At 44.8% G+C, this 24,067-nt stretch overlaps 1 protein-coding gene across 1 annotated transcript in view; it reads left to right on the forward strand.

Annotated features, from left to right (window-relative positions):
* Window positions 1-24,067, forward strand: part of spag5 (sperm associated antigen 5) — a 49,238-nt gene that overhangs the window by 17,914 nt on the left and 7,257 nt on the right. Inside the window, exons 10-17 of the mRNA XM_078548307.1 lie at window positions 1,996-2,108; window positions 2,857-3,031; window positions 4,466-4,565; window positions 16,331-16,414; window positions 17,112-17,195; window positions 17,942-18,044; window positions 19,585-19,717; window positions 23,452-23,553. Coding sequence (XP_078404433.1) covers window positions 1,996-2,108; window positions 2,857-3,031; window positions 4,466-4,565; window positions 16,331-16,414; window positions 17,112-17,195; window positions 17,942-18,044; window positions 19,585-19,717; window positions 23,452-23,553 — 894 coding nt within the window. The remainder of the gene's footprint in view (window positions 1-1,995; window positions 2,109-2,856; window positions 3,032-4,465; window positions 4,566-16,330; window positions 16,415-17,111; window positions 17,196-17,941; window positions 18,045-19,584; window positions 19,718-23,451; window positions 23,554-24,067) is intronic.

Here is a 24,067-nt window from a genome sequence, read left to right on the forward strand (position 1 = left end):
AAAGATTGCAAACCCTCAGTAGGGGCCAATGGGGCATTTAATCAGTATCTGAATTTGCATTTTCACCACCCCCCTCTCCCACACCCATGTCCTTTGAGATGAACTCCTGTCATTTTTAGACTGGCCTACTTCTGGCTTGCATTCCAGAGCGATGGCCTGAATCCCTGGAGCTTCTCCCGGGAAACTGGGTTATGCTCCAATTATTGGCACAGATGAGCTTTTAGAAACTCACGGCCCCTTCAAACATTACTTGTCCAACTAGCTCAAAGTGCAAAAGACTGTGGACCGATTTACCACATCCAGATGGGAGCTGATTAACACCCTGAGCTCAGCTTGCTGCCTGTTGTTTAAAAGCCATTTTGCTGAAATCCTTATTTGTGCCTCTGACAGACTCAGTTTTGTTATCTCTGTCAAACTCCACCTCTCGCAAAGTTGACTTGTCACTGTTTTGTACGTTCTTTATCGTTAGATTTTGTTGTTCTGGCTGTTCCCATCTCCCAAGCTCCCTAATTCCCACCCAGCCTAGGCTCCCATGGAGTATTGATTTATCCAGTCCCTCCACTGCCTTGTTTCGGTCTCCCTCTGTGACCTCCTCCAGCTCCACATAGCACTCTGTGCCTTCTGATCTCTCAGCCAATTTACTGCATCCTCCCACCCTCCACTCCACTAACTGGTATACCTTCTGCCACCACATTACTCAACTTGCAAAAAGTTCTGTAGTAGATGAGAATTTTTCTTTGAAGTTGTCTGGATCTTGAAAGCTTGACTTGAAAAGCTGGTGGAAGCTGATTCCATCAATAATTTTAAAAGTGAACTGGACTGATAAGGAATGCAGGGTTATGGACAAAAAGGAGTGAAGTAGGACTAAATGTGATTTCTCTTTCAAGGAGGCAGCACAGGAATGATGGGCCAAATGGCCTCCTGTGCTGTAGGTCCCTGTAATTCTTTGAGCCTTTCTTGGTGTACACGGACTGAGGTAAAGTGTCTGTTTTGTCTGTCTTGCTGAGCACGTGAAACCAGGATCTCTGGACTGGTTTTCCTACCAGTTATGTGCTGCGCCAGTAGTTTGGGAGCTGTGATCACAATAAGGCACAAGTTCCCAGTACCTTGTGTGTAGATCAGCCAAACAGGAAGGGCTACTAGTTTGTTCCCTGGTTTGTACTGAGTTGGCTTGGTCAGGGGTAGAGGGGCTGTAAGGACATGACAATTGCTGAAAGTGACCCGTGATCACCTGATGGAGTTGGAGGGGCAGCTCGGTGAAAAAGTTCACATCCTGCATGATCGCAACCTGGAATGCGAGGAGCTGCGGTGAGAGAATGATTGAGAGGGCTGGCACCCTCCATGACCCCATCCTGCACCCAGAACAAAGCACCATGTGCCCCTTGGCAACAGAGGGAGGGGAATCACTCTGAGCTCCTTCCCCTAGTTGCTATCAGTGATTCCTGATGGAATGTGAGTGAGGGCGAGGTGAGGATTCAACATGGTGCATGTAATCTGTCAATGTTCCAGGTCATTGGGTGAGATACCTGATCTCCATGGAGGTGTCCCCTTCAGGAAAGGGAGGGCGATAGAGAATCAACTCCTATAAGAGCTTGATTCCCTGTGATGTAAATCAGGACCAGAGTGATCTCACAGTTAGTTCTGATCGTTTGGGAGGAATTTTCCAGTTATCTTCCCTCTGCACACCTCCCCAACCCACCAACCCCTAATTGTCCTTGGGTATTTCATCTTGTCTATCCTGGGAGATCTTGCAGCTCTGGGTGGCTGAGAAATGTCTGCAAGGCAATGCTTAAAGTATTGTGACTCTGAGGCTGGATGGAGCAGGAGGGCTTTTACTGTCTGGCATTTTTATATGTTGGTGTAACACGATACTACAACAGGGATAGTGAAATCACTGAATTTGCGGAGAGGAGATTGATGTATATGGAGATTGATTGTGTTACATGATTGGGAATGTGAACCCTTGAATATCCTGTTGTTCTGTTCTTGTGTCAGTTTATGGAGCAGGAGCTGAAGGTGACCCGTGATCACCTGATGGAGATGGAGGGGCAGCTCGGTGAACAGGTCCACGTCCTGCATGATCGCAACCTGGAATGTGAGGAGCTGCGGTAAGTGAACGAGCAAGAGGGCTGGCACCCTCCCTGACCCCACCCTCCACCCAGAACAAAGCACTTGTGTGTCTGTGCCCAGAGTCCGAGATTGTTGGCTGGATACAGTTAAGAAAGAGGGAGTCAGATGGGTAGAATTCTTTGATCTCAAGTATTTTATTCAAATGTGGTTCCACAGTGATACTGAACAGCTACTTGGGTTATATAGGAGCTTGCTAAGCAAAAGTTTTCTGGGGCACAGTGAATGCTGACTGAGTGATGGGTGGAGGTGACTGAAGGGTTCCTGCATGTGGGTTTTGAGATGCAGTAGGAGTAAGGAAGGTTACAAGTACAGGCTGCATGGTGGAGCGATTGGAGTGGGGGATGAACAGGGAGATTTACAAGAGCCAGATAGAGGGGTTCTTTGGCTGGAGAAGATGGTTACAGTGATGGGGTGGGGGGTGGGGTGAAGTCATGAGAAATTTAAATTAGAGAAAAGAATCTTGCTGTGTCAGATCAATGATTATAGGCTGGGATTTAAGTTGAAAGGAACTATGGAGGTTAAAGTGGGCCAAAGTCGCAGGGAGCAGTGGAGGTCAGTAAAACCAGGAATGGAGAATCATAGAAACAATGAACTGGCATTTGGGAGTGACCTTCACTGTGGTGGAATTCTGTTTTGCCTCCGGCATGGACTGAACAAGAAAGACTACCTGCCTCTGATCTTGTGAAATCTTCATTGTTGCACCAGTAAAACTGTATTTATAATCAGGGCTCAGTGTGACCAGTGCCAAAGAAATCTGGATACGGTTAAGAAGGATGCACGAGAGATGTTGCTGGAGATGGGACAGCAGATGAACCAGGCCACAGTAGAGATCTCGGTTCTGAAAGTTCAAGTACAAGATGTCATTAAATCAACTGGAACAACTATAAAGAACTGGCAGCAGGTGAGCCTCCTGTTGCTCAGGATTCTTTAGCAATCTGCCTTCCTGGGTCACAAGCAGATAGGGTTCCCAATAACCCAGTTTGTGAAATGGGTCACTGAGCTGATCACTGCCTGGTGGCATTCTATAAAAAGCACAACATTTGGGTGTTGGCTCATTACACATTACCAGATCCAAAATAGCCTGATCCCTGGTTGGATCTACAACATATTGTTCTAGGAAACTGTCCCGAATACACTATGAATTCTTGCTCGTGGCCTCCTCTGCCAATTTGATTTTCCTAATCTACGTGAAGATTAAAGTCACCCATGATTAATGTATTGAGGTGTTATATCAATGCAAGTTGTTGCCTGGATGAAATAGATTGATGAACTAATCATCGCCCAGTGACCCCTGCAGGAAAATGCATAGGTTTAACCATTGGCTGGGTTGTGATGTCCTCCATAGCTTGCTAATGCTCATTGTTTAAGCTCACAGCTGAGGTATTAGGGCTGCTTGAGGAACTGTAGCCCTCTTCAGAGGAGCAAAGGAAAAATAAGTGGTTAGTCTGGAGGCAGCTGAGAGTTCTAGCGCAGTTGTACAGTTGAATTAACCTAATTAGCTGCAATAATCGCTGATCCCAGGTCACTAACCCTGACTCCACTGACATTCATTACAGCTCACCACCACCCACCTCCCACCAGTACATCAAAAACCAGTTCCCCAATGTGACCGACATTAACTGAGATAAATACTTAGAGCTGATGGGACTTAAGTTATTAAATAATGCTGTATGCAAGTTTGAGAATTTTACTGTTATTTGGAAGATGAAGAATTGCTGAGGCAACTTCAAGGTTAAAAGAGGCTGACAGTCAAAGGTGAGCAATCAAATTGTCAATTGAGAAGAAAGAGCTTGCACTTATATAGCACCTTTCACAACCTCAACACTGCACAGTGTTTCACTGCTAGGTACATCATCAGCCAATGGAGGAAATATGGCAACCAACTTTTGCACAGCAAGCTCCCATAAACAGCAATGAGTTAATGACTGATGATATGTTTTTGGGAACTTTAGTTGAGGGATAAATATTAGACTGGACACTGGGGAAAACTGCCTGCTTTTCGCCCATTGACGGGATGGAATCCCTAACACCCAGGAGGGCAGAGGGGACCATGGTTTAATGTCTCATCAGCTCCAAACAGTGGACCAATGGGTCTAAGATGGAGGAAACCTGAGTCAATGCATCTGGGGTGGGAGTAGGGGGGGACCTGGTCTGGGGGAGGCAGAGGCCTGTGTCAGTGGGGGTGGGGGGAAACCTGGGTCAGTGGGTCTGTTCAAAGTTGGTAATTTTCTGGGGTAATTTTTTTTTTAATCCTTTTAAGATTTTGTATTGGCTAATTTTGGTATCAGTGCGGTGCCTGAAATTTCCATCATCTTTGGTACTTTGTTTTCTCAAGAATCATCTGGTGGCTGTTGCTAAGACTGACCAACTGCCCTCTGTATCCCAAACAGAGGAAGAGGCAAAGGAAACACAGGATATCGCCCAATCCAGCAAAGGTAAATCACGGGAGGGGGGTGGAAGCTGATTGGGGGTTGGGTGAGAAATTGCTCTTCTTTTCCTGGCTTTGGTTCCTACCCAGACTGAGGGGGTGAAGATCTCCTGTAATTTAAACCTTTTCTCAGTGCCCTCAATGCACAGAGTAAAACAAAACCAGTGTCATTGATAGTGTACGTGGGGACATCAACCTGCAGCTCATCAATGGAATACCTCCTGACTATTTACCCAGCCAATCTTGTTGGATGCAGTGGGTGCTCGGCTGTGAAACCTAATGTAGGATTACCCAGGATATATGGCACAGAAACAGGCCATTCAGCCCAACAAGTCCATGCTGGTGTTAATGATCCACTTGGGCTTCCTCCCATCTTTTTTCATTTTATTTATTCTTTCATGGGATGTAGGCATCACTAGCAAGACTAGCATTTGTCCATCCCTAATTGCCCTTGAACTGAGTGGCTTGCTAAGCCATTTCGGATGTCAGTTAAGAGTCAGTTTTATTGCTGTGGGTCTGGAGTCACGTAGGCCAGACTAGGAAAGGGTGGCAGATTTCCTTGGGCTTTTACAACAATCAATGATAGTTCCATGGTGAGCTTTCAATTCCAGATTTATTAACTGAATTCAAATTCCACCAGTTGCCGCAGTGGGATTTGAAACCTGTCTCCAGAGCATTATCTTGTACCTCCTAGATTACTAGTCCAGTGCCAGTACCACTACACCATCATCTCCCTTCTCTAAATCTATCATTCTAACCCTCCATTCCCTTCTTCCTCGAATGTTTGTCTAATTTCCCCTTAAATGTATCTATACTATTGGCTTCAACCGCTTCCTGTGGCAGCAAGTTCCACATTGTCACCACACTCTGGGTAAAGAAGTTTCTTTTAAATTCCCTCTTGAATTTCTTAGTGATTATCTTATATTGACGATCTCTAGTTATGCTCTTTCCCTCAAGAGGAAACATTTTCTCTGTCTCCACTCTATCAAAACCTTCTGAATTTTACAAAAGGCTAATTCTATTAGGTCACTCCTCAGTCTCCTTTTTCAAGAGACACCCAGCCTGTCACTCCTTTCCTGATGTGTATACCCACACATTTCTGATATCATCCTTGTAAACCTTCTCCAATGCCTTTATATCCTTTTTATAATATGGTGACCAGAACTGCACACAGCAGACTGTGTGTTCTAACCAAAGTTCTGTACAGATTCAGCATAGCTTCCCTACTTTTCAAATTCTATCCCTCTAGAAATAAAATTTGGTGCTTGCTTTGCTTTTTTAAAATGGCCTTGCTAACCTGTGGCACGGTTTTTAGCGATTCCTGTATTTGTGCTTGGAGATCCCTTTGATCTTCTCTCCCACCTAAACTTGCACCTTCCAAGTAATAAGTGGCCTCCCTACCCTTCCCACCAAAATGCACAAATTCATATTTATCTATGTTGAATTTCATTTGTCAATTATTTGTCTATTCTACAAGTTTATTAATGTCCTCCTCCTGTAACTTGTTGCAGCTCAACTCAGTATTGACTATTTCTTCCCCTGTGCACGTGCCTTCCCCCCCCCACCACTTGCGATTTGGTGTCATCTGCAAATTTAAAGTGTTTTTGATTCCAAAGTCCAAATTGTGAACAGGTGGAGATGGTGGCATGGTGGTAATGTCACTGGACTAGTAATCCAGAGGCCCAGGAGAAGCTGATGGAATTTAAATTCAATAAATAAGCTAGTGTCAGTAACTGACCTTGAAACCATCATCCATTGTCATTAAAAACCCACCTGGTTCACCAATGTCCTTTAGGGAAGGAAGCCTGCTGTCCTTAACTGGTCTGGCCTACATGTGACTCTCGATCCACAGCAACATGGTTGACTCTCAAATGTCCTTTGAAATGGCCTAGTAAGTCACTCAGTTGTAGCAAACTGCTACAAAGTCTCAGAAGGAATAAAACTGGATGGACCACCCGGCATCAACCTAGGTCCTGGAAACAACAACTGCAATTTCAGCCCTGTCAACCCTGCAAAGTCCTCCTTACTAACATCTGGTTCCAAAATTGGGACAACTGTCTCACAGACTAGTCGAGCAACAGCCTGACATAATCATCCTCACGGAACCATATCTTACAGATAATGTCCCAGACACCACAGTCACCATCCATGGGTATGTCCTGTCCCACCAGCAGGACAGACCCAGCAGAGGTGGTGGCACAGTAGTATACAGTCGGGAGACAGCTGCCCTGGGAGTCCCCCAACATTGACTGCAGACCCCATGAAGTCTCATGGTATCAGGTCAAACATGGCAAGCTCCTTCTAATTACCATGTACCGCCCTCCCTCAGCTGATGATTCAATGCTCCTCCATGTTGAATACCACTTGGAGGAAGCACTGAGGGTGGCAAGGGTGCCAAATGTACTCTGGGTAGGGCACTTCAATGTCCATCATCAAGAGTGGCTTGGTAGCACCACTACTGACCAAGTCCTAAAGGACATAGCTGCTAGACTGGGTCTGGAGCACGTGTTGAGGGAACCAATAAGAGGGAAAAACATACTTGACCTCCTCCTCACGAACCTGCCTGTTGCAGAACCATCTGTCCATGATAGTATCGGTAGGAGTGACCACCACACAATTGTTGTGGAGGCACAGTCCTGTCTTCACTTTGAGGATACCCTCTATCATGTTGTGTGGCTCTACCACCATGGGCAGTAGATAAATTTCGAACAGATCTAGCAACTCGAGACTGGGCATTCATGAGGTGATGTGGGCCATCAGCAGCAGTAGAACTGTACTCTTAACAATTTGTAACCTCGTGGCCCGGCATATTCATCCACTCTACCATTACCATCAAACCCAGGGGATCAACACTGGTTCAATGAAGAGTGCAGGAGGGCATGCCAGGAGCAGCACCAGGCATACCTAAAAATGAGGCGTCAACCTGGTGAAGCTACAACACAGGACTACTTGCGTGCCAAACAGCATTAGCAGCAAATGAGAAACAGAGCTAAGCAATCCCACAACCAGTGGATCAGATCTAAGCTCTGCAGTCCTGCTACATCCAGTCATGAATGGTGGTGGACAATTAAACAACTCGATGGGAGAGGAGGCTTCACAAATACCCCCATCCTCAATGATGGGGGTGACCAGCACATCAGTGCAAAAGATAAAGCTGAAGCATTTGCTACAATCTTCAGCCAGAAATGCCGAGTGGACGATCCATCTCTACCTCCTCCAGAGGTCCCCAGGATCCCAGATGCCAGTCTTCAGCCAATTCAATTCATTCCACACGACATAAAGCAACGGCTGAAGGCACTGGATAGTGCAAAGGCTATGGGACCTGACAATGTTCCGGCAATAGTGTTGAAGATTTGTGCTCCAGAACTTGCTGCGCACCGAGCCAAGCTGTTCCAGTACAGCTACAACACTGGCATCTACCCGGCTATGTGTAAAATTGCCCAGGTATGTCCAGCACACAAAAAGCAGGACAAATCCAACCCGGCCAATTACTGCCCCATCGGCCTACTCTCGATCATCAGTAAAGTAATGAAAGGGTTCATCAACAGTACTATCAAGGGCACTTGCTTAGCATTAACTTGCTCACTGACGCTCAGTTTGGGTTCTTTCAGGGCCACTCAGCTCCTGACCTCATTACATCCTTGGTTCAAACAGGGACAAAAGAGCTGAACTCCTGAGGTGAGAGTGACTGTCCCTGACATCAAGGCCGCATTTGACCGACTGTGACATTAAGGAGCCCTAGCAAAACTGGGGTCAGTGGGAATCAGGGGTAAAACTCTCCACTGGTTGGAGTCATAGCTAGCACAGAGGAAGATGGTTCTGGTTGTTGGAAGTCGGTTGTCTTGGTTCCAGGACAACAATGCAGGAGTTCCTCAGGGCAGTGTCCTCGGCCCAACCATCTTCAGCGCTTCATCAATGACCTTCCTTCCATCGTAGGGTCAGAAGTGGGGATGTTTGCTGATTGCACAATGTTCAGTACTATTCGCGGCTCCTCAGATACTGAAGCAGACCATGTCCAAATGCAGCAAGACCTGGACAATATCCAGGCTTAGGCTGACAAGTGGCAAGCAACATTTGCACCATATAAGTGCCAGGCAATGACCATCTCCAACAAGAGGGAATCTAACAATCACCCCTTGACGTTCAATAGTTCAATAGCATTACCATCACTGAATCCCCCACTATCAACATCCTGGGGGTTACCATTGGCCAGAAAATGAACTGGACTAGTCATATAAATACTGTGGCTACAAGAGCAGGTCAGAGGCTAGGAATCATGTGACAAGTAACTCACCCTCTGACTCCCCAAAGCCTGCCCATCATCTACAAGGTGCAAGTCAGCTGTGTGATGGAATACTCTCCACTTGCCTGGATGAGTGCGGCTCCCACAACACTGGCTTGACACCATCCAGGACAAAGCCCGCTTGATTGACACCCATCCACAAACATTCACTCCCTCCACCACCGACGCACAGTAGCAGCAGTGTGTGCCATCTACAAGATGCACGGCAGGAATTCACCAAGGCTCCTTAGACAGCACCTTCCAAACCCACAACCACTACCATTTGTAAGGATAAGGGCAGCAGATAGATGGGAACACCACCACCTGGAAGTTCCCCTCCAAGCCACTCACCATCCTGACATGGAAACATATATCTGTTCCTTCACTGTTGTTGGGTCAAAATCCTGGAACTCCCTCCCTAACAGCATTGTGGGTGTACCTACACCACAGGGACTGCAGCGGTTCAAGAAGGTGGCTCACCACCTTCTCAAGGGCAATTGGGGATGGGCAATAAATGGTGGCCCAGCCAATGAAGCCCACATCCCGTGAATGAATTTTTTAAAAAAGCACCTTGTTGAAGACTTTTGAACATACAGTAGATGCGATTTATCTGGATTACCACTGTCTACTCTCTCTGTTATCTCCTTAAAAAATTCAATTCAGTCAGTCAGGTAAGATCTCTTTTGAAATCTATGCTGAATATTCACTGTTAATTTTTTTGTTTCTAGATGTTCTTCTATTCTCTCTCTTAGTCGGAATTCTACTATTTTTCTAACCACCGATGTTAAGCCGACTGGCGTATAATTGCCTGGACTTGTTCTGTCCCCTTTAAATATAGGGATTATATTCGCTATCTGCCAGTTCTCTGGTACTACCTCTTTTTCTTATGAAATATTAAATGTGAGCAGTACAGGTACCGTGTCTCAAATCCACTGTCAAAAAGCGAGAGATTTTTAGAATGTGCCATGTGTCAATTTTCATTGAATAAAAATTTTTACTCAAAAACTAACTTAGTTGGACAATTTGGCTAGGCACTGCATTGGCGTGGTGTGGTGTTGGATGAGTTATCCACTTCGCTACTTTGTGCACCAGTCTATTCCCATGCTGCAAGTGACCCGGTCCGGCTTGACCGGAGCCACGCCTGACCCGAAACCCAGCAAGATCTGAAATCTGGCATAGCCTCAGTTCTGACGTTGTACCTGTAATGCCTCTGCTATCTCCTCCCTGGATTCTTTTAAAATACATGGATGCAATCCATCCAAACCAGGGCCTTTTTATCCTCTGTGTTTTAGCTTGTTCAATACACCACCTTTTTAACTGTAATTAAACTGTAAACTCATTGCCCATCTCATTATTTAATTCATGTCTACCAGTTCAATCTCCCTAGTACCTGTGGAATTATCCTCTCTGTCCCTTTAATCGCCCTGTTTCCATCACAGCCTACCAATTTTTTATTGATGTGCCCATAAAATATTTTACTGCTTTGTTTTATGTTCTTTGGTAATTTATTTCAACAGTTCCTCTTTGCCTTCCTAATTATTTTTGATTTCTCTCCTAATCTCTGTATTCTCTCGTATCATGCACTCCTCTGCTGTTTGTGCCCCTTTCCTTACCTGCTGTTGTTTCCTTTTGACTTTATTAATCCATGTAGTCTCACTAGTATTTAGTTTGCTCTTTCCTTTTAGCGGAATATATTTTTCTGCACTTTGGATGCCATTTTAAATTTATTCCATTGTTTTTCCACACTGTTGTTTGCCAATAATTCTCCACAGCTTCAGCTATTCTCAGAGGTAAAACTTTCATCTACCGTCTCTTGACTGTGGATACCTCAGTCCCTTATTCTGTATTTCCAATACTTCCAAGCTTAATCTGCTGGTTGCTTTCTTTGCCACAAAGACTCTGTGTGGACCACTGGAGATTCTTCCATTACTTCCAGTTTCAAATTAGGTAACCTTCCAGATTCTGTCCCCTCAAAACTCAAACAGAGATTAAGCCTTACCTGAATTCCACATGGTGAATGGTTAAGTTAATTTTTTTACTCGGCTTACAGTGCAGGCCTAGCCAACTATCATGCACTTCGGCTATCTCTTAGTGAACTGCAAACCACACCAGGTTCCAACTGCAACTGACTATTGGCAAATACCCACATAAATTAAAACCAGAGAGCCTCCCTAAGCTCCACCCATCCCCACGATGCCGTAGCACGTTCTGGGATGTCCTCAAAGTGACCTTTTAGATTAGGTATCCTAAGTTTCAAATTCCTTCTTTGATCTGATTGAAAGAAATGAATTTTTACAGTCTTTCAGGGTTATTAGATGTTTTTAAACTAATTTAGCTGAACTTACAAAACAAATCCAGTCTCTGGACTGCCCTTACCGCAAGAATTGCAGACATCCTATCTCCATCAAAAAACCCATTGATAGGCTATGCATTAAGTTTTTCCACCAACTGTTTAATGATCTTACTTTTCTAGCTGTTAACCTCTTAAGTCAATGTGGCCTCAACCTTGAAGTGCAATAGACTCCAAGTTTGCTTTAATTGCATTTGTACCCCATTTTCTACAATTAACTGTTAGTTTTAGGAATTAAAGTTTTATGTGCCAATCATCCAAGACAAAGCAGCCCGCTTGATTGGCACCCCTTCCACAAACATTCACTCCTTCCATCAAAGATGCACAGTAGCAGCAGTGTGTACCATCTACAAGGTGCATGCAGAAGCTCACCAAGGTTCCTTAGGGAGCACCTTCTAAACCCACAACTTCTACCATCCAGAAGGACAAAGGCAGCAGATACACAGGGCAGAATTTTCTGCCTGTCGGGCGAGCCTGACCCAATCTCTGGCGGGCGGCGAGCCGATCCCCACCAGCGAAGCGGGCCACACTGCCATTTTACATGGGTGGGCCAATTAAGGCCCACCCAGCATGACATCCGGCGGGAAGCGCTATGCGCTTCCTGTGCGGGTGGGGGGAATCCCTAAAAGCGAGAGTGCGCTCTTTTGCGCATGCGCATGAAAGAGCGCACATCTCCCTGAGGCTAAGTGCAGCCTCAGGGAGATCGCTTCCGCTTTGAAAAATATTAAAAATATTTTTTTTAAAGTTCCCTAACATGTCCCCCTCGTGACAATGTCACATGAGATGGGACATGTTCATAATCTACAGAAAAACTTTATTAAAATTTTTAAAACGCTGCATGACACCTCATCCCGCCGCTGGATGAGGTTTCATGTTTTCTCTATTTGCTGCCGGGGCTCCTGGCCTGCCCGTCAACCTTAAGGTTGGACGGGCAGGTCCTTTAATTGTTTAAATGATCCTGTCAATGGCCTCAATTGGCTATTGACAGGTCGGCGGGCCTGCAGCTGATTTTGCTGCGCCCCCGCCTTCCTGAAAATTTAAATGGGGCGGGATGACGTTGGGGGTTCTGCCTGACGTTATCCTGCGTCATTTTACGCGTCAGCAAGTGGGCCCCGCCCCCTGCTCTCCAACGGCAAAATTCTGCCCATAGGAACACCACCACCTGGAAGTTCTTCTCTAAGCCATTCACCATCCTGACTTGGGAATATATCACTGTTCCTGTTCCTTAACAGTACTGTGAGTGTACTTACACCACAGGGACTGCAGTGGTTCAAGAAGACAGCTCACCACCATTTTCTCAAGGGCAATTAGGGATGGGCAATAAATGCTAGCCTAGCCAGCGACGCTCACATCTTGGAAATGAATTTTAAAAATGTATTAAACACATGAACCATGAACCAAAAAATCGCAACAAGCATGATCTCGTGGTAGAATCTAGAACTAGGGGGGCACAGTTTAAAATACGAGGTTTCCCATTTAAGACAGAGATGAGGAGGAATTTCTTCTCTTTTGAGGGCCATTAGTGTTTGGAATTCTCTTCCCCAGAGAGCAATGGAGGCTGGGTCATTGAATATATTCAAAGCTGAGTTAGATAGATTTTTGAACAACAAGGGAGTCAAGGGTTATTCGGGGATGGGGGGTTGTGCAGTGGGACAGGCAACAAAGTGGCGTTAAAGCCATATTTGGATCAGCCATGATCACCTTAAATAGTGGAGCCGGCTCGAGGGGCTGAATGACCTACCCCTGCTCCTTTTTCTCAAGTAATAAAGTTGCCCATTTTATTTTCCCAAATTTTCAGCCCTTCGAAATCGGCTTTTCTCTAATCTATTAACCTGGTTTTTGTCATTCTTCTCTGTAGCATATTATGTTATCATCACTAGATGTTCCCCTAATTTTATTTCTCTTATTTGCTCTAGGTCATGCCCCGTTACTAGATCCTATTGCCAATCTTCCCTTGGGATTTTTACATATTGGGTTAGAAAGGATTCCTGCACGCATTGTAGGAGCTTCATTCCTTTATCCCTCTTACCCATCTCTTCTGTCCAATTTAACATCAGGGTAATTGAAATACCCAATGATTATTATTTTGTTTTTTATTCAATTCCCTAACTTGTTTGCATATTTCTTCCCCCACCTCCTTCCACTGTGAGGTGGTCGATAGGCTACCACTATTACTGTGGTTGGTCCTTTAACATCTTTTCTCTCCATCCAAATGGATTCTATTTGTCTTGCCGATGGCTGTGATCTTGTTTTGCAGTCAAATATCTTTCTAACTGTCTAGGTTCACACATGGAGCATGGCTACTGACTGAGATACCAGAGGGCAGTGGTGGAACTGCCACTACTGATGGTTCTGTTAATTAATGATGGTATTAGTACATTAGAGAGGGATGACCTAAGTTCAAGAAACCAGGATGCAGAAACAGTTTGGGTAGAGATGAGAAATTATAAAGGCAAGAAGTCACTTGTGGGAGTGGTGTACATGCCCCCTAACGATAACCATACAGCAGGATGGGGTATAAAGGAAGAAATAATGGGAGCTTGTCAGAAAGGTATGGTGATAATCATGGAGGATTTTAATCTGCATATAGACTGGGAAAATCATATGGGCAAAGGTAGCCTAGATGAGGAATTCATAGATTGTTTTTGGGATAGTTTCTTAGACTAGCACATTCTGGCACCAACCAGAGAGCAGGCCATACTAGACCTGGTAATGTGCAGTGCGATAGGATTAATTAATGACCTCACAGTGAACTTGCCCCTAGGTAGCAGTGATCGTAACATGATTGAATTTTACTTTCAATTTGAGGGAGAGAAGAGCGGTTCCAAGACTAGTATTTTAAACTTAAATAAGGGCAATTATGAAAGTACTGCTAGTTAAAGTGAACTGGCAAATTAGGTTAAGGGATAGGTCAATATAGATGCAGTGGTGGGCATGTAAGGTGATATTTCAGAATACACAGAACAGACGCATTCTAACCAGAAAGAAAAATTCCAAAGCAAGAACCCACCATCCATGATTAACTAAAAAAGTTGAAGATAAAGCATATAATTGCGCAAAGATGGGTGGCAGGTCAGAAGATTGGACAGAATATAAAAACAGCAAAGAATGACCAAAAGATTTATAAGGAAGTAAAAATTAGAGTATAGAGAAAGCTAGCTCAAAATATAAAGACAAGCTTCCACTCATTTAAAAAAGAAAAGGGTTAACAAAGTGAGTTTAGTCCTATAGAAAGTGAGTCTGGGGAATTAATAATGGAAAACAAGGAAATGGCAGATGAATTGAACCAGTATTTTGCATCGGTTTTCACTGTAGAGGATACAAGTAACATCCCAGAAATAGCTGTAAATCAGGAAATGGGAGGGAGGAACTTGGGGTGGGAGGGGCAATTATAATCACCAGGGAAGTGGTACTGAGAAAATTGTTGGAGCTGCAGGCTGACAAGTCCCTGGGCCCTGGTGGACTTCATCCTAGGGTCTTAAAAGAAGTGGCTGGTGAGATAGTTGGTGTGTTTTTTTTTAACTTTCCAAAATTCCCTAGATTGAAGGAAGGTTCCATTAGATTGGAAATTAGCAAATGTAACTCCTTTATTCAAAAAGGGAGGGTGACGGAAAGTGGGAAACTATAGGCCAGTTAGTGTAACATTTGTCATAGGGAAAATGTTAGAAGCTGTTATTAAAAATAATGTAGCAGGGAACTTGGAAAAATTCAGGGTAATCAGGCAAAGTCAACATAGTTTTGTGAAAGGGAAATCATGTTTAACCAATTTATTAGAGTTCTTTGAAGAAGTAACACATGCTGTGGATAAAGGGGAACCGGTGGATGTTCTGTACTTGGATTTCCAGAGGGTATTTGATAAGGTGCCACATCAAAGGTTATTGCGGAAAAATAAAAGCTCATGGTGTAGGGGTTAACATACTTGCATGCATAGAAGATTGGCTGGCTAACAGGAAACAGAGGGTAGGCATAAATGGGTCTTTTTCTGGTTGGCAAGATGTTACAAGTGGTGCGCCACAGGGATCATTGCTGGGGCTTCAACTTTTTACAATTTATGTAAATGGCTCGGATAATGGGACCAAAGGTATGGTTGTTAAATTTTCTGATTACACAAAGATAGGCAGGAAAGTAAGTTGCGAAGAGGATATAAGGAGGCTACAAAGGGATATAGATAGATTGAATGGGAAAAGACCTGGCAAATGAAGTACAATGTGGGAAAGTGTGAAATTGTCAAGTTTGGCAGGAAAAATAAAAAAGAAGCAATTTATCTAAATGGTGAGAAATTGCAGAGCTCTGAAATCAGAGGGATCTAGGCATCCTAGAGCGTAAATCGCAAAAGGCTGGTATGCAGGTAAGCAAGTAATTAGGAAAGCTAGTATAATGTTATCTTTTATTGCGAGGGGAATTGAATGCAAAAGTAGGGAGGATATGCTACAGTTATACAGGGCATTGGCGATACCACATCTGGAGTACTGCGTACAGTATTGGTCTCCTTATTTAAGGAAGGATGTAAATGTATTGGAAGCAGTTCAGAGAAGGTTTACTAAACTAATACTTGGAATGGGAGGGTCGTCTAATGAGGAAAGGTAGGACAGGCTAGGCTTGTATCCGCTGGAGTTCCGAAGAATAAGAGGTGACTTGATTGAAACCTTTAAGATCATGAGGGGTCTTGACAGGGTGGATGTGGAGAGGATGTTTCCTCTTGTGGGAAAATCTAGAACTAGGGGCCACTGTTTAAAAATAAGGGGTCACCCATTTAAAACAGAGGTGAGGAGAATTTTTTTCTGAGGGCCATGAGTCTTTGGAACTCTCTTCCTCAAAAGGCAGTGGAAGCAGAGTCTTTGAATATTTTTAAGGCAGAGCTAGATAGATTCTTGATAAGCAAGGGGGCTAAAGGTTATCGGGGGTGGCTGGGAATGTAGAGTTGAGATTACAATCAGATCAGCCGTGATCCCATCGAATGGCAGAACAGGCTAGAAGGGTCGAGTGACCTACTCTTGCTCCTAATTTGTATGTTCGTATGATAAGGCAGCACCTTCAGGAGTTTGAAGACAGCTTTGTTGTTGTGTTGGTATGGAACTGTACTGTTTGGTTACTGCATCGCTGACATTTGTCTCTTCTATTCCTACCATCTATTTCACAGAGCCTCAGGAAGGGACTCTGTGTGACATCAGGAGTGACCATAGCGCCTTTGTTCCTATTGGGCCAACAATGCTGAATCCACCAGGTAAAATGCTGGCACAAATAACCACAGTATCACTGAAATAACCAGCTGCAGCTTGCTTTTATGGAGGCACTGATCGACCCACACTGTACCTGCCCTGGGAGTGTTTGATGGGGGCAGGATCGAGGGAGTTTTACTCTGTATCTAACCCTGTGCTGTAACTGTCCTGGGAGCAATATGGAGTGTAGTGTCACGGTGGGAGTATGAATGTCCTTTCTGATATCTTGCAAACCTTCTGAATGGTCATACTGGAATGAAACAGAATATTTTGATTCCCTTGGATGCTTATTGGAAGCTCTGCAGGCCTATGTCAGCCTGTGTCAATTGACTCTGTGCAGCATCCCAATGCATTGAATTTCAAATTCTCATTGTTTATAAATCCTCACGTGATGTACGCCCATCCCGAACCTCTTGTGCCCCACATCCAAAGCCCATATCATTTATTCTTCTGACTGGTCTTCCCATCCTGAATACTATTTGGATTTTGCACTTCCACATCCCTCCCCCCACCACCCCTAGTCAAAGTTCCCAGCCATTACAGCACCAACCTCTGGAATTTCCTCTCTCAACCCTCTGCCTCGTTGCCTGTGATGGTTGCCTTTTGCTTTCCCGTTGCTTCTCTGTGCTCTGTAAGGTTTGCTGATGTTTACGTGCTGTGTGGAGCTGTGTTTGTGTAATCTTTTTAACTCTGTTTTTGCAGAGCGTAATGAAGAAGCTTCTCTTGACATTGGAAGTTGTCACGGTGCTTTCACGAGAGTTGAGCCCATAACTCCTAAGAAAACGGGTGAAGTGTTGCTACAGTTTTTCTTTCACTGTGACATTATTTGGGTGAATAGACTGATAGGTTTTGAGCAGCAGAAAACGGGCAGAACAGGCTCCTATCTCTCTGGGTTTGTAATGAGCTCAAAGAGTACATTGCTTCTAGTGCAATATCTTTATTAGAACTGAATGTAACGTGGCTGCCCCAGCTTTTGCCTCATCAGAGGTCACATGAATACAGCAAGCCAGGTAGGACCTTTAGTACATAATTGCATTTCAATCCCAAACAGGGTTAGTGCAGAACACAATTAATCATTGGCCAGGAACATTTCTACCTGCTGACCCAGCAGCCCTCCAGTAACCCATGAAGCAATCACTCTCATGTGTTATCCTTGGCACTGGGAAGCTATTCAGCAGTGAATGGCTTCACAGCTGAGCCTGATCTGATGTCTCCCTTCTCCCATGTTCCTCTAGTTTCTTTTTAATTGGTTAGTATCCCTGTTGGAGAAGGGTGAGGAGGATTTTGATATGAACCTATTGTTTGCTAATATTGCACTGAGATTTCAATAAATGGTTTGAGCGTGCTAGTGACATTTAGTACCACAATGCTGCAACTGCCCTTTGCGCTGGCAGACATCCCCAAGTTGGCCAGGCCTTGGGTCCAGTTCAGACATCCAGTTTTGTACTATTTGGGAAATTGGTTTGTTTGCAGCCTCCCTGTTTGTGCCCAATGCAGCTCTTAATGAAGTTGATTTCTTTTCCCGCCTTCAGAAGTTGAAGATACCCTTTTGCGGACTGTGGCTGAGCTGCGAGTGGCCTTCCAGAAGCTCCTTGAGACAACGCAGCTGCAGGTAAAAGACCTGCAGCAGGAAATGTAAGTTCAGCGACTAAAAAAGCTACAGTCCCTTTCAAATTGCCGGTGGGGGGGGTGTGCCATACTGTTGTGGGGTGGGGGGGGGGGGCGGGAAATCACACTTTTGGCAGGCCAGTACTGGGAGGGGGAGGGGGGTGCGCTGTACTGTCCGCAGGTAAAAGATCCAGTAGCCATTATTCGAAGAAGAGCAGGGGAATTCTCCTTGGCTCTCTGGCCCTTATTTATCCCTCAATCAGCACGTAAAGCAGATTATGTGGTCATTGATTTCATTGCTTTTTGTGGGACCTTGCTGTGTGCAAATTGGCTGCTGTGTCCTTACATTACAACAGTGACCAAACTTCATTGGCTAGAAAACACTTGAGGGCATCCTGAGATTGTGAAAGAATTCCAAGTTTCTTCTTTACTGATGAGTGAAATGAGATATTGAAGTCTGGCAGTGTGGTGGGGGTACTGATTGGTGAGTTCACTGTTTATACCAGTTGATGATCTCTGGTCCTTCTCGTATACTGTTCCCCGTGTGAGAATCAGTGCATTCCATCCTGTTATTACTCTACTGTGGCCACCTCAGTGAAGTATGATCCTGTTAATAGGGGTTCCTGGATGAAGATCAACAACAAGACCCCTGTATGTAGCTGGATCCTCCCCTCGTTATCCCATGAACACTATGGCTAACTTGGAACGTCCAAGCTGAGATTGGTGAATTTAGCACAGACTAGAGCTATGGAATCCAGAATCCTTCAGGTCACTGGGCAGTTCCGAGTCTATGGATCACGAAACCAAAAATCAGGAAGTGAGCACCTCCTGTAACCCCTCAAGGGGAGGTGGTGGTTTATTGATATTGTCACTGGGTAATGCTCTGGGGACCCGGGTTCGAATCCCACCAAGACAGATGGTGGAACTTGAATTCAATAAAAATCTGGAATTAGAAGTCTGATGATGACCATCAAACCATTGCTGATTGTCGTAAAACCTCATCTGGTTCACTAATGTTCTTTAGGGAAGGAAATCTGCCGTCCTTACCTGGCCTGGCCTACATGTGACTCCAGACCAACAACAATGTGGTTGACTCTTAAATGCCCTCTAAACTAGGGCAATTAGGGGCACTAAATGCTGGCATAGCCAGCGACGCCCACATGCCATGAACAAATTAAACAAAAACTCTCCTGTCTCACCCTCCTCTTCTCCCAACCAGTGAGTCCTGGCTTTTGGAGCCAAAATAATAGGGAGCATGTACATCTCCACACCAGGTCAACCCTTCAGACAGCACTTTTTAACTGAGTGTGACTCTATCCAGCTTTTCTCTGCTTTAATGATGTATAGCGGAACGCAATGTGCTCACTGTAACCTGTGTGAGCTGAGGTAATTGTTGGAAGAATGAGGATATGTACCTGGACAAGGCCCATCTCATGATGCATTACTGGCCACAGTCTGGACATTCCTGCACTGGAATTCTGTGGAGCAATTCCTCTCTGCCTCCCATAGACTAGCCTCTGGGGTTAGCCTTGATTTTTAAAGCTCCAGTCATTTGCTCTTTTCTCAGTACTAAACTGCGGGAGCAGCGGAGAGCCGTGTTCAGCAAGAACTGGTCAGAAGTGAGCAGCCTACAGAGCAAGGTTTTAGTCCTGGAAACTGAGAACAGAAGGCTGAACCGAGAACTTCAAGCACAAGTTAAGGTGTGCATAGTCATGTGAATGCGCATATTTATGTCTGTATGGAGACCTAGAATCAGACTAACACATGTTCGTGCAGAAACACAAGTAGAAATGTGAAGCTCGGGAGTAGGCAATCCTTTCTGCACGGGCTGGAACAAATTTTCTACTGGTTATATTTCATATTTGAAGATGGTTGTGAAGCCCTTGTGTATGCTGCAAAATGGTTGTGAACTCCAGGTCCAGATGATTTGTGTTCCAGACTGCTGAGGGAGGCAAGGGAGGAGATCGCAGGGGCTCTGACTCAAATTTTTAATTCCTCACTGGCCACAGGGGAGGTGCCAGAGGACTGGAGAACAGCTAATGTGGTTTCGCTATTTAAGAAGGGTTGTAGAGATAAGCCAGGGAACTGCAGGCCAGTGAGTCTCACGTCAGTGCTAGGGAAACTATTGGAAAAAATTCTGAAGGAGAGAATCTATCTCCACTAGGAGAGGCAAGGTTTGATCAGGGATAGTCAGCATGGCTTTGTCAGAGGGAGGTCATGCCTAACAAATTTGATTGAATTTTTTGAGGAGGTGACCAGGTGTGTAGATGAGGGTAGTGCAGTTGATGTAGTTTATATAGATTTCAGCAAAGCCTTTGACAAGGTCCCACATGGGAGACTTATAAAGAAGGCAAATGCACATGGGATACAGGGTAATTTGATAAGGTGGATTCAAAATTGGCTTAGTTGTAGGAGACGGGGTGATGACAGAAGGATGCTTTAGTGACTGGAAGCCAGTGTCCAGTGGCTTACCATAGAGATCTGTGCTGGGTCCCCTATTATTTGTCATTTATATAAACGACATAGATGACTATGTGGGGGGTAGGATTAGTAAGTTTGCGGATGACACAAAGATTGGCCGGGTGGTTAATAGTGAGGTTGAGTGTCTTGGGCTACAGGGAGATATAGATGGGATGGTCAAATGGGCAGATAAGTGGCAGATAGAATTTAACCCTGAAAAGTGTGAGGTGATACACTTTGGAAGGAGTAATTTGACAAGGAAGTATTCAATGAATGGCATGACACTAGGAAGTTCTGAGGAACAAAGGGACCTTGGTGTGTGTGTCCATAGATCTCTGAAGGCGGAGGGGCATGTTAGTGGGGTGGTGAAAAAGGCATATGGGACACTTGCCTTTATCAATCGAGGCATAGATTACAAAAGAAGGGAGGTCATGTTGGAGTTATATAGAACCTTGGTGCGGCCACAGCTGGAGTAGTGTGTGCAGTTCTGGTCGCCACATTATAGGAAGGATGTGATTGCACTGGAAGGGGTGCAGAGGAGATTCACCAGGATGTTGCCTGGGATGAAACATTTAAGTTATGAAGAGAGGTTGGATAGACTTGGGTTGTTTTTGTTGGAGCAGAGAAGTCTGAGGGGCGACCTGATCGAGGTGTACAAGATTGAGGGGCATGGATAGGGAGCAGCTGTTCCCCTTAGTTGAAGGGTCAGTTACAAGGGGACACAAGTTCAAGGTGAGGGGCAGGAGGTTTATGGGGGATGTGAGGAAAAGCTTTTTTACCCAGAGGGTGGTGATGGTCTGGAATGCGCTGCCTGGGAGGGTGGTGGAGGCGGGTTGCCTCACATCCTTTAAAAAGCACCTGGATGAGCACTTGGCACGTCATAACATTCAAGGCTATGGGCCAAGTGCTGGTAAATGGGATTAGGTAGGTAGGTCAGGTGTTTCTCTCTCACGTGTCGGTGCAGGCTCGATGGGCCGAAGGCCCTCTTCTGCATTCTGTGATAAGAACATGGGAGCAAGAGTAGGCCATTCAGCCCCTCAAGTCTGCCCCACCATTCAATAAGATCATGGTTGATCTGCCCCAGGCCTCAACCCCTCTTTTGTGACAGCTCCTCATATCCCTCAACTTCCCGATATTTCAAAAATATATCTACCTCTTTAAATATTTTCAATGATCTAGCCTCCATAAGTCTCTGGGGTAGAGAATTCCAGACTTTCACTACCCTCTGAGAGAAAAAATTCCTTCACATCTCAGTTTTAAGTGAGTGCTCCCTTATTCTGTAACTGTGTTCCCTAGTTCGAGATTCCCCCTCTAGTGGAAACATCTTCTCAACATCTACCCTGTCAAGCACCCTCAGAATCTTGTACGTTTCTATAAGATCACCCCTCATTCTTCTAAAATCGAATGAATAAAGGCCTAACTTGTTTAGCCGTTCTTGATAAGTCAACTCAGACATCCCAGGAATCAGCCTAGTGAATCTCTTTTGAACTGCCTCCAATGCCAGTATATCCTTTCTTAAATACGGGGACCAAAACTGTACACGGTACTCCAGGTGTGGCCTCACCAACACCCTGTACAGTTGTAACAAGACTTCCATATTTTTAAACTCCAACCTCCTAGCAATACAGGCTAAAATTCCATTTGTCTTCTTAATTACTTGCTGCACCTGCATGCTAACTTTTTTGTGTTTCATGCATGAGAAAACCCAGATCCCTCTGTGCTGCACTATTTTGGAGTCTCTCTCCATTTAAATAATAGTCTGCCTTTTGATTCTTCCTACCAAAGTGCATGACCTCACATTTCCCTACATTAAACTCCATCTGCCAAGTTTTTGTCCACTCACTCAACCTATCTGTATCCCCTTGCAGATTCCTTATGTCCTCATCACAACATGCCCTCCCACCTATTTTTGTATCGTCAGCATAGATGAAGCCCTGGTATAAGCTGCATGATGGTTGTGAAGCCGTGGTGTCAGCTGCATGATGGTTGTGAAGCCGTGGTGTAAGCTGCATGATGGTTGTGAAGCCCTGGTGTCAGCTGCATGATGGTTGTGAAGCCCTGGTGTCAGCTGCATGATGGTTGTGAAGCCCTGGTGTCAGCTGCATGATGGTTGTGAAGCCCTGGTGTCAGCTGCATGATGGTTGTGAAGCCCTGGTGTCAGCTGCATGATGGTTGTGAAGCCCTGGTGTCAGCTGCATGTGCAGTGATCTGTCCTGTCTACAAATGTGACCCAAAAATCCCAGTGACTTAGCACTTTTGACTCCTCTTTTCCTTGGCATTTCCCCCTCTGACCTGTCTGGCCGAGTCTGCTGCTCCAGTGAAGCTCAACACCAACTTCAAGAACAGTATCCTCTTTCTCTCTAGTCATCCTGAAATTCTCTGGTCTGAACATTAACTTCAGACCAATAACTGAACAATAACTGTGGCCATGCCCTTACTTTACCCTCCTTTATTTCAATGCCTGACATCAGTGCTTTCCATCTCTTCCCTTCATCAGCTATTCACATGTCCATTTCTTTTTCCAGTTTCATTTTTGTCTATTACCCACACAAGATGGTTTCACTTCATTCCATTCTCTCGACTGGGGAATTTTTTTCCAATTTTATTAATGTGCCTCTTATTTTTCAGTTCTGCCCCTAAAGCAGACTCTTGTCTCTACATGCAGTGACCAGTATTTAAACATCATTGTCAAGTTTATAGTAATTTGGGAGGGGGAATGGAGTGTTTGGATGCTTCAGGGTTAAAGCAATGGTTCTGAGGTGCCACGCTACAGTGTCATTGCACTGCAAGCTCACTGAACTCTGCCTGCAATGCAGAGGGTGCTGAACATGGTTGATCAGTTCAATTATGACTGGAAAAAATGATTCAAGCACCTGGCAGCTCACTGTCTTTAACAGTTACAGTTCAGTTAAGATCAATTCTTATGGAAGAGTAAATCACAAGGCTGACAGATTGGTTTTATTCTATTTCACAGACTAGCTCAGAGCTGAAGAAAGCTGTAAGTCTTCAGGATGAAACAATCCTTGAGTTCAATAAACAGATGGAGACTAATTTGAAGGAACACACTGAGTTTCTGGTAAGATGGTGTCTCACACATTTGTAAAGTATCATTCAACTTGCTCCTTCAAATCCAGCAGGCTGAGAGAATGAAAACAATTTCTTTATCTGCAGAGTTTGCAGTCGGGCCAGTGGCCTTGAGGTTAAAACCTGGCAGTTTTGCTCAGTGAAGCCTTAATGATGGCATTTAATAGGCAGTGCGGAGGTGACATCAACACTGAGTTGTGCTTAAAACACATTTTTGTTACAGTGCAGAGGGAGCTTTACTCTATATCTAACCTGAGCTATACCTGCCCTTTTAATCTATTTGTTCATGGATGTGAGTGTCACTGGCAAGGCCAACATTTATTTCCCATCCCTAATTGCTCTTGAGAAGGTGGTGGTGAGCCACCTTCTTGAACTGCTGCTGTCCATGTGGTGTAGGTACACCTACAGTGCTGTTAGGAAGGGAGTTTCAGGATTTTGACTCTACAACGATGAAGGAATGGTGATATAGTTCCAAGTCAGGATGGTGTGTGACTTGCAGGTGGTGG

This window comes from Cetorhinus maximus, chromosome 9, assembly GCF_964194155.1.
Source record: "Cetorhinus maximus chromosome 9, sCetMax3.hap1.1, whole genome shotgun sequence".
NCBI classification, from domain to species: domain Eukaryota; kingdom Metazoa; phylum Chordata; class Chondrichthyes; order Lamniformes; family Cetorhinidae; genus Cetorhinus; species Cetorhinus maximus.